Here is a 15,298-nt window from a genome sequence, read left to right as displayed (position 1 = left end):
GCTCATGTTTTAAAGTATACGTGATGACAAATTAATATCTTAAGAGTATACTTAAAACACATTCATTGCATAATGCATCTGTAACATTACGCGGTGGTTTACGGTTAATACGTATGCTCAATGTCTCTCCAATAATGCAAGAGAGGCCAGCCAATTTTAACCTTTTGGAGGGATGCGACTGAATGCATGATGGTTCTGGAGCCCGCACATATTCTTGCAAGAAAATCAGCATCCCTGACGTGTATATATTATATATATATAGGGCCCAGCTAGCCTAATCTTCTTAAAACTCTTTCCAGCGTTTCAAGAAATATATCACACTCTCAATCCAACCCCACATACACCTACATTGAATTAATTTCATACACACATTATATAAATATGTGTATGTATATATACTTACATATTTGTATTTGTATATGTATATTATACATGCACGTCCGGTTCATACAGGTTAGCATAAAAAATGAACTATCGTTTGGTCATGGGTTAATAATATAAAATCAGAATTAGATTGCAGCTGTTTGGTGCAGAACGATACTTTGGCCGCTCGAAAAGCACTTTTGTGGTAAGCAGGAAAAAGACGGACATGAAAATACAAGCTCTAATGATAATTAGTTAATCAACAAGGAAAGATTAGGACCACAAAAAGAACTAATTACACTCATGATCATCTTATTTCAAACTTTTTCTGAAAAAACAGAAGACAGAAAAATACAGATTACAGAATATTCTGCAAATTACAATTTAACAAACTTGTAAAAAAAAAAAAAAAGTGAAAAAAATCCTCAATATCTCAAACCCTTTTTTTCAGCAGTAGGAATTCCCCTGTTGCTATCAAGATCTATGTGAATTTTTTTAAAACCCCAAAAAATTAAAATGAATTTACAATATTTTCAAATATTCTGGAAAACATCAAAATTTGCACCAGTTAGATCTTCTGACAACGACGTCAACGGATAGCTACTGAATTCTACTGAATTTTGAGCATGGTGATGAACAAGCTGCCCTTGTTGTTGCCAAGAACTATTGGGTTTGATAATTTCCTCAGACTTTATCCCATTGAAATGAAACTGAAACAAGGAGTCTAGTTTGTTATCTGTTTCCCATGGAAAAGCCGCATTTTCAATTACGTTGTTGCTGCTCATATGACACCCTGCTGTATAGCTGCCGACGTTCGAGCTATTGCTCGAGCTTTCCTTAACCTCATTCATGAAAAATGAGCCGAGTCTTGGAGCTGAATTGTCCGAAAAATCTGTGCCGGACATGCTTCCATGGTCCGAATTTGCCAAACTTGGCATTGAAGTAAACCCAAAATTTGAGCTTGACTCATAAGGTCTAATGTTGGTATGGTGGTATTGAGCGGCAACAAGATCTGAATTGTAGGCTGATGACTCAAAACCGGGTTGAAACTCGAAATAAGATAGAGAATCAAAGGCTCTTGAGGCTTGTGGATTGTTGAGGACTCCTCCGTTTCCATCATAGTAATTTGAATCATTGAGAAGAAATGTTGGGCCTTGGGAAGCCATGGTTATTGGCATAGTTGGAAGCTCTGGCATTGGCAAAGACTCGTTTAGTTCTGAACAATCAATGTTGTTCGCTTCTTTCTGCTCTTCTTCAGTTAGTGGCTTGTGAGTAGTTGGGTCAATTCCTTGCTTCATTAGCTTCTTCTTCAAACATGAATTCCAAAAGTTCTTTATCTCATTGTCTGTTCTTCCTGGCAATTGTGCGGCAATTTGAGCCCACCTGATGAAAATTCACAATTCAGTTACATAGACAATTATTTTCACCATTTCAGGATTTTAAAATTTTGATGATGGTATTTGCTCAATATCGACGGGACAAGAAAAATTGACAATAGGCACGGATAGCAGTGGCACAGAATGAGGTGGCTAAAAGCATTACCGGTTGCCTATAACTTCGTGAAGACTAAGAATGAGATCCTCTTCCTGTTGTGAGAACATTCCTCTCTTCAAATCAGGCCTCAAATAGTTTATCCATCTCAACCTGCAACTCTTCCCACACCTCTGCAAACCTGATGAAAACACAAAAAAGGAAAAAAAAAAAGGGGTTCAAATTCTTGATAATATGTTTGAAACTGAATTCTCGTAATGCAAAGTTTGAAGTGAGTTGTCGAATTACCAGCAAGCTTTGGGACTGAGCTCCAGCAGCCAACACCAAATTGAGTGATGTAGTTGAAGAGCTTCTCATCTTCTTCTGGTGACCAGAGGCCTTTCCTTAACTTCTGCTTCAAACAACACGAATTGCGTCCCATTTTTCGTGTTTGTTGATGAAAATCTGTAAAATAGTAAGCCGCTAGCAGGTTAGCTGCAGATCACAGCAACAACCCGGACATGGGGTTTGAGAATATATGTCTGTCTGTATATGCCTCTCTCTTTCTCTCTATATATATGTTATAAGAGAGAAAAATTAAGAGTAATTTCTTATGATTTAAAGAAAAGTGGGATTTATCATACTTAGAACTCAAGTCATAGAGAGAGAAGAGAGAGAGAGAAGAGAGAGAGTTGAAGCAATCAAGTGGGTTTTACGCAAATCTGGTGCTGCTGCTTTTGCATTGGACTGGATTGGATTTTAAGATATCTCTATCTTTAGAAATTGTGGGGGGAAAAGGTGACATAAATGAGTGAAAAATACAGTTACATGTATAAGACTCATAAAAATATATAAAAAAAAAGCTGCTTTGGTTTAAAACCTCATAAACTCAAAAGGGTTTGCCCTTTAATTTTGTGTTTGCTTGCACAAATAGAAGACCTTTTGGACCTTAATTTAATTGAGCATGTGCAAATACACACACACACACACACACATACATACATACACACATATGTATTTATATATGTATACACGTTTAGTATAACAATCCATAATATTGTACTTAATTAGTCTCACCTACCATGTGTGTACTTAACTACGAAAAGATATTGGAGTTCGAGTGGAAGGAGAGATATATATTGCTCTTGCCAGTTAACTTAATCCTGACATTTTTTGGGTATTATGATTTTACCCATTTGAATCAAAAGAATCAGTAGACTTCTACATAGAAATACAAGGATTACAAGTCGATTAATAATTTCTTCAGAAGGGAACTCAAATGTATTTTTTTTCACTTGTTGCTCAATTTGGAACACATTCATATTGACCAATCTGCATAAAAATAATATTTGAGCCATGCTTGCCAGCTACTGTACACAGTACGCTGTATTTGCAGACAAAATCGAAATATACATCAAAATAATTAATCTTATCGAACTACCACCAAGCAGCATTACACGAAAATTATATTGACTCAAGTGTCTCTGTCTAAATATTTACAGGATAAATATAAAGTTAGCCGACAGTACTAGAGTATCAATTGTGGGTTCCATTATTTGTGTATATATTTGACTATATATTATAAAGAACAAATTATTACATAAGTCGGACTAGAAAAATCTTAACGGTAGCTACGTATTTTTCACAACAACATGAAAATAAAGAACAAAAGATTCCATAAAGAAAAAAACGAAAGAACAAACAACGAACCTTTTCCCCTTTCTCCCTTTCTTTTTCTTCTTTTCCTTTATATTTTTCTCCTCCTTCCTTTTGGAGCTGACGCCAGTCGCAAGCTTCCATCTTTAGTGTACGACACTATCTTTTGGAAAACAAAAAAAAGTGTACGAAACAACCTAAAGATCGTAGAGAACAGAACAATATGCTTGCACATCTTGTTGTTTATTGATTGTTTAAGAGCATTTTTTTTTCTTTTACTTTTGATTTTGACTAATGTTCATGGTTACGTTTTACGTACGTCCTATTATAATTTAAGCATGAATCAATAAAGATAGAATCCAGCTTTTTAAGTAAGTATTACTTTTAGCTTGTATGTCACCATGTTTATTTATTTATTTATTATTGATACAAGTAATATTGAGGGAGATGTAAACAATCTCAAGATCCTTAGAAGGCTTATTCATGCTGTGAATACTTCTAGCCAACTAAACTACAACTCTAATCGCTAACCAAGTAAACTACAAGCTCTTAAAATCTAAACCCTAGCTATTACTCCTATCATTCTTGCCCCTCACATAATGTGATACACAATGGATATGGTTCAAATAGTTTTATTTATTTGTTTTGGCTAATAAAGTTCCGATAGGAATCACAAATTCCTTTGCGTAAAAATACTCGTTTTGATAAAGGCTTCAAATGTTCACAAGTTAAATTCATTCTCACGAGTAACCAACCCACAATGAATGTATGAAAAAAATGTAAAGTAATGCTATGAATGGCCAAATTACAATGACAAACATTGATTTAGATTTTTTTCCCTCTAAACTCCTAGTTATCGAGAGATTTTTAGTGTGCTGGAAACATGGTCTGGTACACCAAATGTTATAATACAAGTAGTTGGATACTTAAAAAAAAAATTCAACCACTTATATTATGAGACTTGGTGTACCAAGATTTCTACTAGTTATCTTATGAATTGACAGATAAGTTCTCTCCTTGATCCCAAGCACATATAATTGAGAAATAGATATGGGTTTTTGTGGGGTAAAATGATTAATGAACTTGCTTAATCAATGTTTCATAAATAAGATCAAACAAAATAAGTGAAAGCCACAAGAAGTACTCCCCCTTGCTATTAGTTTTCGTGAATTTAAAAGAAGAGAAGTTGCCCTAATCCCACTACCCACTTAGCTTAAAAAGAATGAACTATCAAATATCCCATGATGTATTAACATAATGAAAGCTTTTGATCAACTAATGGAGGGGACAGATCCACCGGATGGCAGCCACGTGTTCACATATAATCAGTTACCGTCCGAGTTGCGCACATTGTATTTAAACTTCAACTTAAATGAAATCTCGGAAAAGGAGCCTCGACGGATTCTTTTCTTGGGAATTTGGGAGATCCAGTAATCGTGTTTGTTTATTGTATATCGTGTTGTTAATTTTCGTTAGGTACTATTTATATGTAATTTTAAATTTTAAATTTTAAATAATTTTTAACATCACGATGTACGATAAATGAATATGATTACGTAATTTTTCGAATTTTCGAAAAAAAGATTCGACGATGATCCCTTTCCTGAGATCTCAATGATTGGAGGCTCTGATAGACGTTTCCATGACCGACAGTTACACGTATGAGGATATAAACGCCATATAATCTTGAAAACTACACAGCCAGCTAGACACACAGAAATGCGATCAATTTGTACACTTATTTCCCTACCATCTATTGTCGTTTTGTAGGCCAGTGATCATGCTACAGCCCCAAGCCTCCAATCCGTGTGTGTTATACTGTTAATCTGTAAACAAATCTTTCCAAACATTTTGGTGAATCGCTTTTCTCTTTAACTTAATGTGCCTCGTTCTAGATGAATGTGACATTCGCCTTAATATACCGTCTAATAGTTTTTATTGCTTGTAAACAAATCAAGATTAAGAGCACGCGCTGTCCTGAAAAAGGAAAACAAGAAAAAAAGCTTGTAAAGAGCATAATTGCCAATTGGATTGAATATAGCAAATTGTTTGTTTTAGAAGAGGAATACTAAGTAAACTAACTTTGTAGAATAAATTTGCAAATTATGTGTACGTCATCAATAAAAAAAAAGCACATTAATTAATACTTAAGAAATAATTTAATCATTAACAACCATGTTATATGATTTACAAAATATGATTTAAATAAATGGTTTCCCTAGCATTACCCGTTTTAGAATACTTTATGCATTTGAGATGAGGTTTAAGTAATACTAAGGGTGAGAAATGAACATATTGTCCAATATTCTAGTAGATAGGATATTAAGTTTTCATCTATGCATTCCGTAGTTCGAAACTCATCCCTCATCTGAATAATTGTAATAGTTTCGAACTTCCTCCCTCCCTTTAATAATAGTAATTAAAAAAAGTTGGGAAATGATCTTTTTGGGGCCATAAAGATCTTGTATGACACGTGAAAAATAGCTTGTTAGGATTTGAAAGCAAACACCATATTATCGCTAAGTAGATGAGTATAATCACATGGAATATAATGACACAGGCTGTTTAGAAATAAAAGAATTTCTTAATTATTGATTTGAAACTAATATGCAAAGATTAGGAAAACAAATAGAGGATTAGTCAATTCCCTCCAGTTTTGATGATTCAGTTTAACTAGAATAATTAATTAGTAAACACTACCTGCGTGGGAAATATTTTTGCGACACCCATGATGTAAATTTAACTTTTGAGCTTTGACTTCTCCTTAATTTTCCTCTTTTCAAGGTTTTTAAAGTATATTTTCAACCTTTGTTAAAAGAAAAAGTATCTTTTCAACCGTATCCTATTGGAAGATCCAAATCTCAAAATCCATTGTGAAAATGTTGGTCGCGAAATTAATCATATGGCTGTACAGCAGACTGTAACGTGAAGAATTTTATTTTACTTTCTCTCAACATGGTTGACGGTGTGCATGAATATCTTTTTGCGTTCGTGTATTGCATTTTATTTGAGCAAAGTCGTGTGGAAATTGAATAGTATAATTAAACGACATAATTTATGCGTTGATTATCAATTCACGTGTTACAGTGTAAGACTTTTTTTTTTTTCCTGTCGATTAGTTTAAATACCAATTAAAAGGTAAAATTTTAGTGCCACCCAATTGTTTCTCGTTCTCATATTAGCTCATAAATCAATTTCTTGCTAAACTTTCTGTAAAATTTGAACAGGCATGGCATAAAATTTGTGATATATATCAGAATTGTGGACCTAATTATAGACAAAGATGAGGTTGTATGATATTTGTTATACATTTAATCATCTTTCAAAGAAAAATAATTTGTTTGTTATCTTATATACTGCTATTTATTAGCCCAACACGGTCCACCATCAAAATTATTGATATTATCTCAACTTGATCATCTATTACTTGATATTAGATTTTATTATAAAAAGTCTCAATGATATTATAGGGATGAAATATCCCATATTTATCAGTTGTATTGTAATTTGTCATATGCAATGTAGGATTCTATTCTCCAACATGCCCCTCACGAGTGACCCCACACAAGGTCTCAAGGGAAACCAAGTCTCACATCGAGAACGGTCAAGTCATTATATCGGATACCTGAGCTAACACCAATATTTTCGAGAGTCAGGTGGGTACGTACGTAGGTCGGTATTCACTCTTTGGAGCCAACGCTAATCTTTTTGAAGGCCCAGTCTTCAATAGCCTTAAGTTGGGGCTAGCACATCTTTTTCGAAAGCCCAACTTCTAGTAGCATGCTTAAACCCAATAACTCAGCCTAGAACGTGTGAGAGAATAGCATGCTCTGAAATCATGATTAACTTTGTAGGCCCAACACGATCCACCACCAACGTCACTGATATTATCATAAAAGACCTCGATTATTTTAGAGATGGAATTCCCATATATAAGTTGTATTGTATTTTGTCATACTCTAGATGTGGGACTTTATTCTCCAACATATAAACTAGTTATTTTTTAGTACAATATTTTATATTTATTTTTTCACAAACGATAAAATGTTCATTTAAATTAAGGGAAAAGAAATTCAAACTTAAGCACATTATTCTAGCCAACTTAACTAGTATATATGTTGGCTAAATTCATGCATATACTATATTCTATATTTTATATCAAGACGTAAAGGTAGATAGATTTGTATTTTGATCTGTGGGGTGATGGATTGCTTTTCAATCTTTGTTCAATATTAAGGAAATTGGCTATTATAAACTAATTTCAGAAGTGTTTAGCTGAAACACAAATATAGACACCAACTACAATATCTACATCATCTTGACAGGATAAAATGTCTAAGTTACCCCTTTATATATATATATATATATATATATATATAAAGTAGCACATACAACATCTCAATATATTGTTTTGGGATAATATTGTTAAAATATTGATAACGTTGAGATAGTGCGGATATTGTACTGAGATTGAGATGATGTAAATATTATACGTGAGTGTGCTATCTATGTGCACGATGTTGTTGATAATGGTAATGAATATTGTCAATATGTCGTTATAGTTATCAATATGCGTTTGACATGTCGTCTATGTAATGGCGGAGTCAGGTATTTACAACGATGTGGTTAAAAAATAGTTTTTAAAAGTTGATCATACTTCTATTAATTTATAATTCTCTACGACGTGTTCTTATATTTTAGAAACGTTGTATCACAACATCATTGTCATAGAATCAAATACATAAATTCTAAATGTATACAATCAATCTATCATTCAACCATTCATCACTCATCCTATTTACGATGTGGATTCTTCACAATAGGCATCACTGAAAAAGCTTTTTCAACAGAAGCAGTCGCAACAGGTAAAATTATTGCTAATTTCACTAACAAGTACACCAAGGAATACTGTCTATCCCTCTTTGTCTCCACCAACTTTTGTGCAAGACTACTAATTCATTTCAACACAGAAAATTCACTATGCCAACACATGTCAACGATATAATTTTTAAGTTCAACTTCAAGAAGTGTGGGCTCCATATTTGGATAAATTGAGCAAGAAGAACTAACTCAACCACATAATATAAGTTTGATCAAATTAACAATCAATGACTCAACCAAAACTACAAGCCAAAAAAAAAAAAAAAAAAAACCTAATTCGGCTCTTTTAGTCTTCAATGTTTGAGGCTTGGCTAATGAAATTAAGTTAATGAAGTAATGGAAAATTATGTCCAATGCCCAATAGAATTTGGAATGGCTAATGAAATTAAGTTAATGAAGTGATGGAAAATTATGTCCAATGCCCAATGGAATTTGGAATTAACTAATGGAAAATTATGGATTTTCAATAATATTTTATCCGTAGCTACTGATATATAATATTCCAATGCCCAATATTTCATCTGCTGTTACTCTGCAGCTATAGGGGTCAAAAAAAATGTCACGAGGATAAATTTACAAACCTATTGGGGTCAAGAAATGCCAATGCCCCCGCATTGGCTCCACTAGTGCGTCTATGTCTATGTGTTCACAATATGGTTAATATTGTGCTTATAAAAAAAATATTGTTTGTATTTCACAGCCACGATATTGGAGAGACGGCGAAGCTCAGGAACTCGTCGGATGACATGCTTGGACTCATAGAGGTGGAGCTTCCTTGGTATGTCCGAGTGATCCATTTTTCCTGAGATGAACTCTGGTAGATTGGTGGAATGTGCCTATATGGAGAACAAACCTACGAAACAATTATGTGAGATCTAATAGAAGCAATTAGATTGAAAACCCAAGTGAGAAAAAAAGAGAGTGAAGCAAAATGGGATTCACAATGGGTCTGAATCTGCTGCTCCCGATGGCCACAGAAAATGGAGCAAATTAAAATATAGAAATCAATGAACGAGAGGCATTTCTTTGGGTCAGATCGTAGGTAGCTTCCTTGTTCGACGAATCAAATCCATGTTCAACCCCTAGTCCACTATCATGCGATTCATAAATCAACAAATCACATGAATGAATGAGATTAACATTCATATTCAATTTTGTGAGATCTAGGAGAAGCATCCAGAGAGCTAGAGAGAAAAGAGGGAGTAGAGAGTAAGGAGTCGTTTGAAAGTATTTTTAAAATGACTGAAAGCATTTTTAGAGAATATATGTATGTGTGTGTATATATATATATATATATATTTGGGTACTTACAAGAAGTACGTAATTGGTGCTTCTTACAAAAGCACTTCAAATGTTTTTTTAGGACTTACTTGCACTTTACTAAGAATTTGTTCAAAATACATTTCTATAAAAGACGATTTAAGTCATTTCAAATGCACTTCCAACCGAGCCCATTTTTACTAAGGATTGGTTCCATAAACATTTCCTAAAAAACACTTTTTAATCATTTTAGATATACTTTCAAACGAGCTCTAAAACGAGAGTGAAGGGCAATATAACGATTTCCAAATAAAGGTCTTTTGGTCTTTTCATACTCCAAAAATTTCTAGACCAGCACAGCCACTTAAGACTATTTCAGCACAACCTGTTTAAAATCTTTCGATATTAACTAATTTCCCTTAATCTGTATTAAGACAATAGCAGCTGCCCAACTACTGGTTTAATTAAAGCAACACTTAAGTCCAACGAAAGAGTCAAAAAGAAGAAATTAATCAAAGCAACCCTTAATTGGACTGTACTTCAGTTTATTTTAATTTTATTAGGCCAACTTTTAAAATCGATTTAGTATACTTCCGTACCATAAGAAATTTCTCCCTTCATTTGGGTCCCCACAGATTTTTAAAGAGGACGGTGATGGATAGCTTGTGTAGAAAAAAACTCTTGATATAGGACCGTCACATAATTGACAGATTCCTCTCTTTTAAACATTCTTTAAAGGCTTTTTAGCCAAAATGATTTTTGAGATTCGCATAACACATAACTTTGGTCTCTAAGATTTGCATAACACAAAACTTTGGTCTTTGAGATTTAAAATCAATAGAAATGGTCCATGAGATTGTCCACCATCCATAATTTTGGTCATTCCGTTAAAAAGCTTCGTTAAATTGAGGGTACTTTTGTAAAATCAGCCCACAACCCTTCCTCAACCTTTCATTCCCCAAAACCACATCCCCACCAAATCAACAATGAGCTCAGTCTATGGCCTCGGAATCAAAACCCCTTCTTCAACACACAACACCAAGTCCCTCCAATGCTCGCACTCGACAACATACTGAAAGGGCTTCCTTTCCTCAACCCTCTACTTCCACAACATATAAAGCTCTTCAATTTCCACCCTTAGCCTAACGCTTCCGTTGTTGTTATCGACGTTTTTGGGTTATTCGATTGAGTCCTCCATGAGCCATTTGAGCTTTTTGCGCAAAAGGGTCAAGTCCAGCATTACTTTCTGCCCCTGATAATTCCCCAAAATAATGGCAGGTCCACCATTACTCTCTGGACCGATAACCCCATCACTAACAATCGTCAAGCATACAACCCCCGAGCACGAAACCAGTGAAAAGTAATTGTCAATGGAATCTCCATCTTAGCACCCCCTTTGAATCGGAAAACCAATTCCGGAAACTCCAATTTTTCCTCTTTCGAAATATTGAAATAGGGTCTCAATCCCGTTTTGGTTTCCAAGTCCTTTGCTCTCGTGTAATCGTGTAATTTGCCATTTGTGATTCAAACCCTTGCGCCACAACTTCGAAAATCGGCTTCTCCATGAACTTGATGGTCGATCCAGAATCCACGATTGTCCCGCCATTGATGTCGGCTTCGGGGACGAAAAATTTGTACGAAATCTTCACGTGCTTCTTGCCCACGATGATTTTTCTGAGCATTATGTAGTAGTACTCGCGAAATGCAAAGTTTGGAGGACATGGGTTTCTTCTGAAACTGCGTGTAGATCGAGCTCTAAGCTTTCGTTTCGTTTCTTCTGGTTGAAGAAATAGGGGGTTCATCGGCATTGTTGTTGCCGGTGTACAGAACAAGGTCACTGCTTTATGGGGTATTGTCAAATTTATGGGAGACTAAGTAGTAAGAGGATTTGTAGAGCTTCATTTGGGATGGTAGCAATTCCAGTCAGTGGCAGAATCCGATGATTCCGGCTGGCTGCTAGATGGACAAGAACGAGTAGTCGACGAGAAAATCAAGGACAGTTTTCTCGGGAAATTTTAGGGAATCGGAAAGTAAAATCCTAGCTTTTATAAGAGAAATGAGAGAAAAATGGTGAAAAAAAAAAGTGAAGAATTTGATTTTACAAAAATACCCTTAACTTAACAGAGCTTTATAACAGAATGACCAAAAATATGGATGGTGGACAATCTCATGGACAATTTCTATTGATTTTAAATCTCAGGGATCAAAGTTATGTGTTATGCAAATCTCAGGGACGATTTTGGCTAAAAAGCTTTTTTTTACATTGACCAAATTAATTAAGGACTAGTTTGAAATTACTGTACTTTTTAAATAAATTACTTCTGTTGTGCTTTAAGAATAATCAGATGTAAAATAAAGCAGTTGAACATTTGATAAACTGTATTTTTTAAAATGTTATGAGTATGAAAAACAATGTAAATGCAATGTCTAGAAGGATATATAATGACATTGTTTAAAATTCATAAGCTTATTCCATGAATTAAAAATATCTTAAAGGCTCAACTCCACTTTTTATTAAAGCAGCTTTTAAAAGCAACCTATAGACTACTTTTAAAAGCTGTTATCTGGTGGCCATTGTTTTTAAAATAGCTAGTATATTTTAGATTTACCAAACATTTTTTTACTGTTTAACTTTAAAGTGAAACAGTTTTTGGTGAAAAAGGCAATACCAAACTTAGCCTAAGGTTATTATATTAGTCAGTATAAGTTGGCTAAGGTCATTTTCAATGGATAGGGTTAAAGGTCTTAAAACAAAAAAAAAATGGTTTGATTTGTCCAAAAACTCATCTCTAATGGATGGATGTACTATAATTTTGTGGAGCTCAATAGGTCATTATTTTCCCAAATGGGTATCGGGCTAGCCAAGTGTAGCCCCCTATTAGCCCATTTTTTGGGGCTCAGTTCCTTTGCTCCAATAGTTGATTCAAATTTAATGACTATGTTTGAAAACATATAACGATAATTTAAATAAATTAACTGATAAATTTAAAGCATAAACTTAAAACTAATAAATTACTAAGGGGGCTATATTTAGCCCCTTCAATTGGAGATGGTATATGAGTATGACCTAACACTGTTCATTTAAAAATAATTACTTGTAGGGCTATAATTCTAGATGACGATTTGTTTAACCCTTTCGATTGAAGATGGCTTGATCCCATTTCCATATAATCAAGCCAGTACTTAGCTATAAACTTAAAACATGTTTACTTATGGAAATAATAATTAGAAGCATTTTGATTTTTGCGTTTTCTGTTTTTGCAAAGATATGGAGAATCATTCACCTCTTAATTTTTTATTTGTTTATATAAATACAGAAAAGTGTGAGTTTCTTTTTAAAATTCATGATCAAACATTTAAAAATTAGAAACCAAATGAATTAAATTAATTATGAGGCTAGTTGATCTAATCTTCTTTCCTCACTTCCCCTATTTGAAGTTCTCTAGATTCTTTCCTTTTCCCATTTCAGTTAAGTATTTAGCTCAGCTCTTCTCACGCATGTTTTGTGCCCAATTGAGGATTTAAGTGGTGACTTAACTATTTTAAAGTTGTTCCAATTAAGACCCAAGTTAAATCATCTGGTCCATCCAGTCCCAAGAAAGAGGGAACACAAGTCATTAGCTAGTGATTCTATGCACATGGTGGATCTAATAAGAGCATCTAGAACTAATAAAGCAAAATTAATAAGATTTATGTGGTGGCGATAATCATTTTTCACAATGATGAGGATCCTCTGCATATTCTTTTTGGGTCAAGGCATTCAAATCTAGCCGTTCAAGGTTCGCAATTTAATCGTGTGTTTAAAAAGTCAATTTAATATGTTTTTCACGAGAGATTTTTTAGTGTGATCGGAACACATGATGATATACTTCGTGTCACTATGCAAATGATAGGATATGTGTGTTAAAAAGTTAATAGCTTAAAAAATAAAATTTCTCATCACTTATATAAAAACAAATGTTGTACCACCCGTTTTCTGATCACAATGAAAAATTTCTCTGTTTTTCACAAGGATGAGGATCCTCTTGCGCTGACCGTTCGTTGTTCATCATCTTCTCCGTTCAAATTTCTCGATGTATGCAAGAAGCTGGGAAGTGCCCCTATGAGATCCTTCACCAACCTTCAACTTTAATGACGTTTTACAACCTCACTCCTCTCTTCCCTTGCCATGGCTGCCTAACCTCATACCAACTGGTCCTTCTGTCAATTAACAAATGAAAGAAAAAAAAAATTCACTGATCAAAAGAAATCAATCCAAATTATATATTTTGAGAGGGTGCAGTGGCCTAAAAGTAATAGATATGTAATTAGACGAGTTTTAAAGTCGGACGTTGAATCCGTTAAGACCTAAGAGTACGAGTGAAGAAAAGGCTACACAATGGAATATAAATCATACATTATAGGCTCAAGAGAGAAACAATCACCGTCACAAAAAGCCTGAAAAAAAATAAAATTGTGGGCGACGACAATTATAGATCGTGGAACCATTCATGTATGACAACTGACAAGACTTCATTTTTTGGTATGTTGCGCGTGACATGACTTCAAAATTTTATAGATTGGGTAGAAAGAAAAATACTTGTGAATGCATGCAAGTGGTGTATGTGAAATGAAACCGTACAGTGTAGGTCCTGTCTATTTCGAGTAGGGTATATGTGCACAGCACTTGTACGTGTGAGAAATTTGTGTATACGTATGTGTTGCTACTTACACTAATAAATGCAAGTGAAATTTATAAAGATGTGAAGGTTAAAGAGTCACATATTGTTAACAAGAGAAACATGTCAAGGGGGTTTATATGTCAGTTGAGTTATTTTCTATATTATTAATTGGTTTTATGATAGAAACCTAATTTTCTTCATGATATACAAGCAAGTTGGTCCATGTGAAGTCCAAAGACCATACGTGCTCCACGTCGTCCAATTTGTATTGTCCACGTATTTAGTTTGAAAATTTGCCACACATGAGAGTTGTGTGAGGATGTGAAGGTGAAATAGTCTCACATCAATAAAAAGAGAAGCATTGCAAGAACTTATATATAATTTGAACTACTTATTATATTGCCAATTAATTTTATAGTATTAACCCTTTCTTCAAAATTCACCATACATTTTCTGCGTAAAATCTTAACTTTCTTCAAAATTCACCTAGCATTTTGAGCGTAAGAAAGCGTCGGTCGGTATGTAAAGATTTCCACTACCACGTACCAAGAGATTGCGATATGATTAGGGACAGTTGGACTCCACATATAAAAGATAAAGATATATGCAAATGCAAGCGTGTAAATGGTCATCATCCATTTATCTTCTGTGTATCATGAGGATGAGGGCCTGTATATACTTCCGACATGATATCTCTCTCTTGCGGTTGTGGATCTCTTAATTTATCTCTCTCTCGTGGCGGCTGGCGGCAATATATTGGTAGAGTGTACTGTTTTGCTAATTGTACCACCTTGACCTTAATTACAAAAGTCGGCAAGTCCTCGTCCTCTTGTGGCTACGGCGTCACCATGATAGTCCCCAACATCATCTACCTTATATTCCCAGTCCACTTCACATCCTCTGTTTCCCCACTCGTCTGGGATAGAAACTTCATGTCACTAGTTCAGGTTTACTATTATCTTTTATATTCGTTTTTCTTACATGATGAGAAAAATAAAAATAAAAAT

The 15,298-nt window shown here is 34.3% G+C and overlaps 1 protein-coding gene and 1 pseudogene across 1 annotated transcript; both read right to left on the bottom strand.

Moving 5' to 3' along the window:
- Positions 1-586: 586 nt before the first annotated feature.
- Positions 587-2,639, bottom strand: LOC103952966 (transcription factor MYB86-like). Its single transcript, XM_018648866.2, has 3 exons — positions 2,143-2,639; positions 1,906-2,035; positions 587-1,746 (listed from the first exon to the last, which is right to left on the bottom strand). Exons 1-3 carry the CDS (start codon positions 2,273-2,275, stop codon positions 897-899), a joined length of 1,113 nt encoding a protein of 370 aa, XP_018504382.2. The 5' UTR covers positions 2,276-2,639; the 3' UTR covers positions 587-896.
- Positions 2,640-10,807: 8,168 nt separating this feature from the next.
- On the bottom strand, positions 10,808-15,225 carry LOC108866437 (annotated as a pseudogene).
- Between the last annotated feature and the right edge of the window lie 73 nt (positions 15,226-15,298).

This window comes from the organism of the source record quoted next, unplaced genomic scaffold (assembly GCF_019419815.1).
Source record: "Pyrus x bretschneideri cultivar Hongxiangsu unplaced genomic scaffold, Pyrus_bretschneideri_v1 Contig27, whole genome shotgun sequence".
In the NCBI taxonomy this organism is placed as follows: domain Eukaryota; kingdom Viridiplantae; phylum Streptophyta; class Magnoliopsida; order Rosales; family Rosaceae; genus Pyrus; species Pyrus x bretschneideri.
The sequence above is the reverse complement of the archived record's forward strand: the minus strand, read 5'-3'. Positions and strand labels throughout refer to the sequence as shown.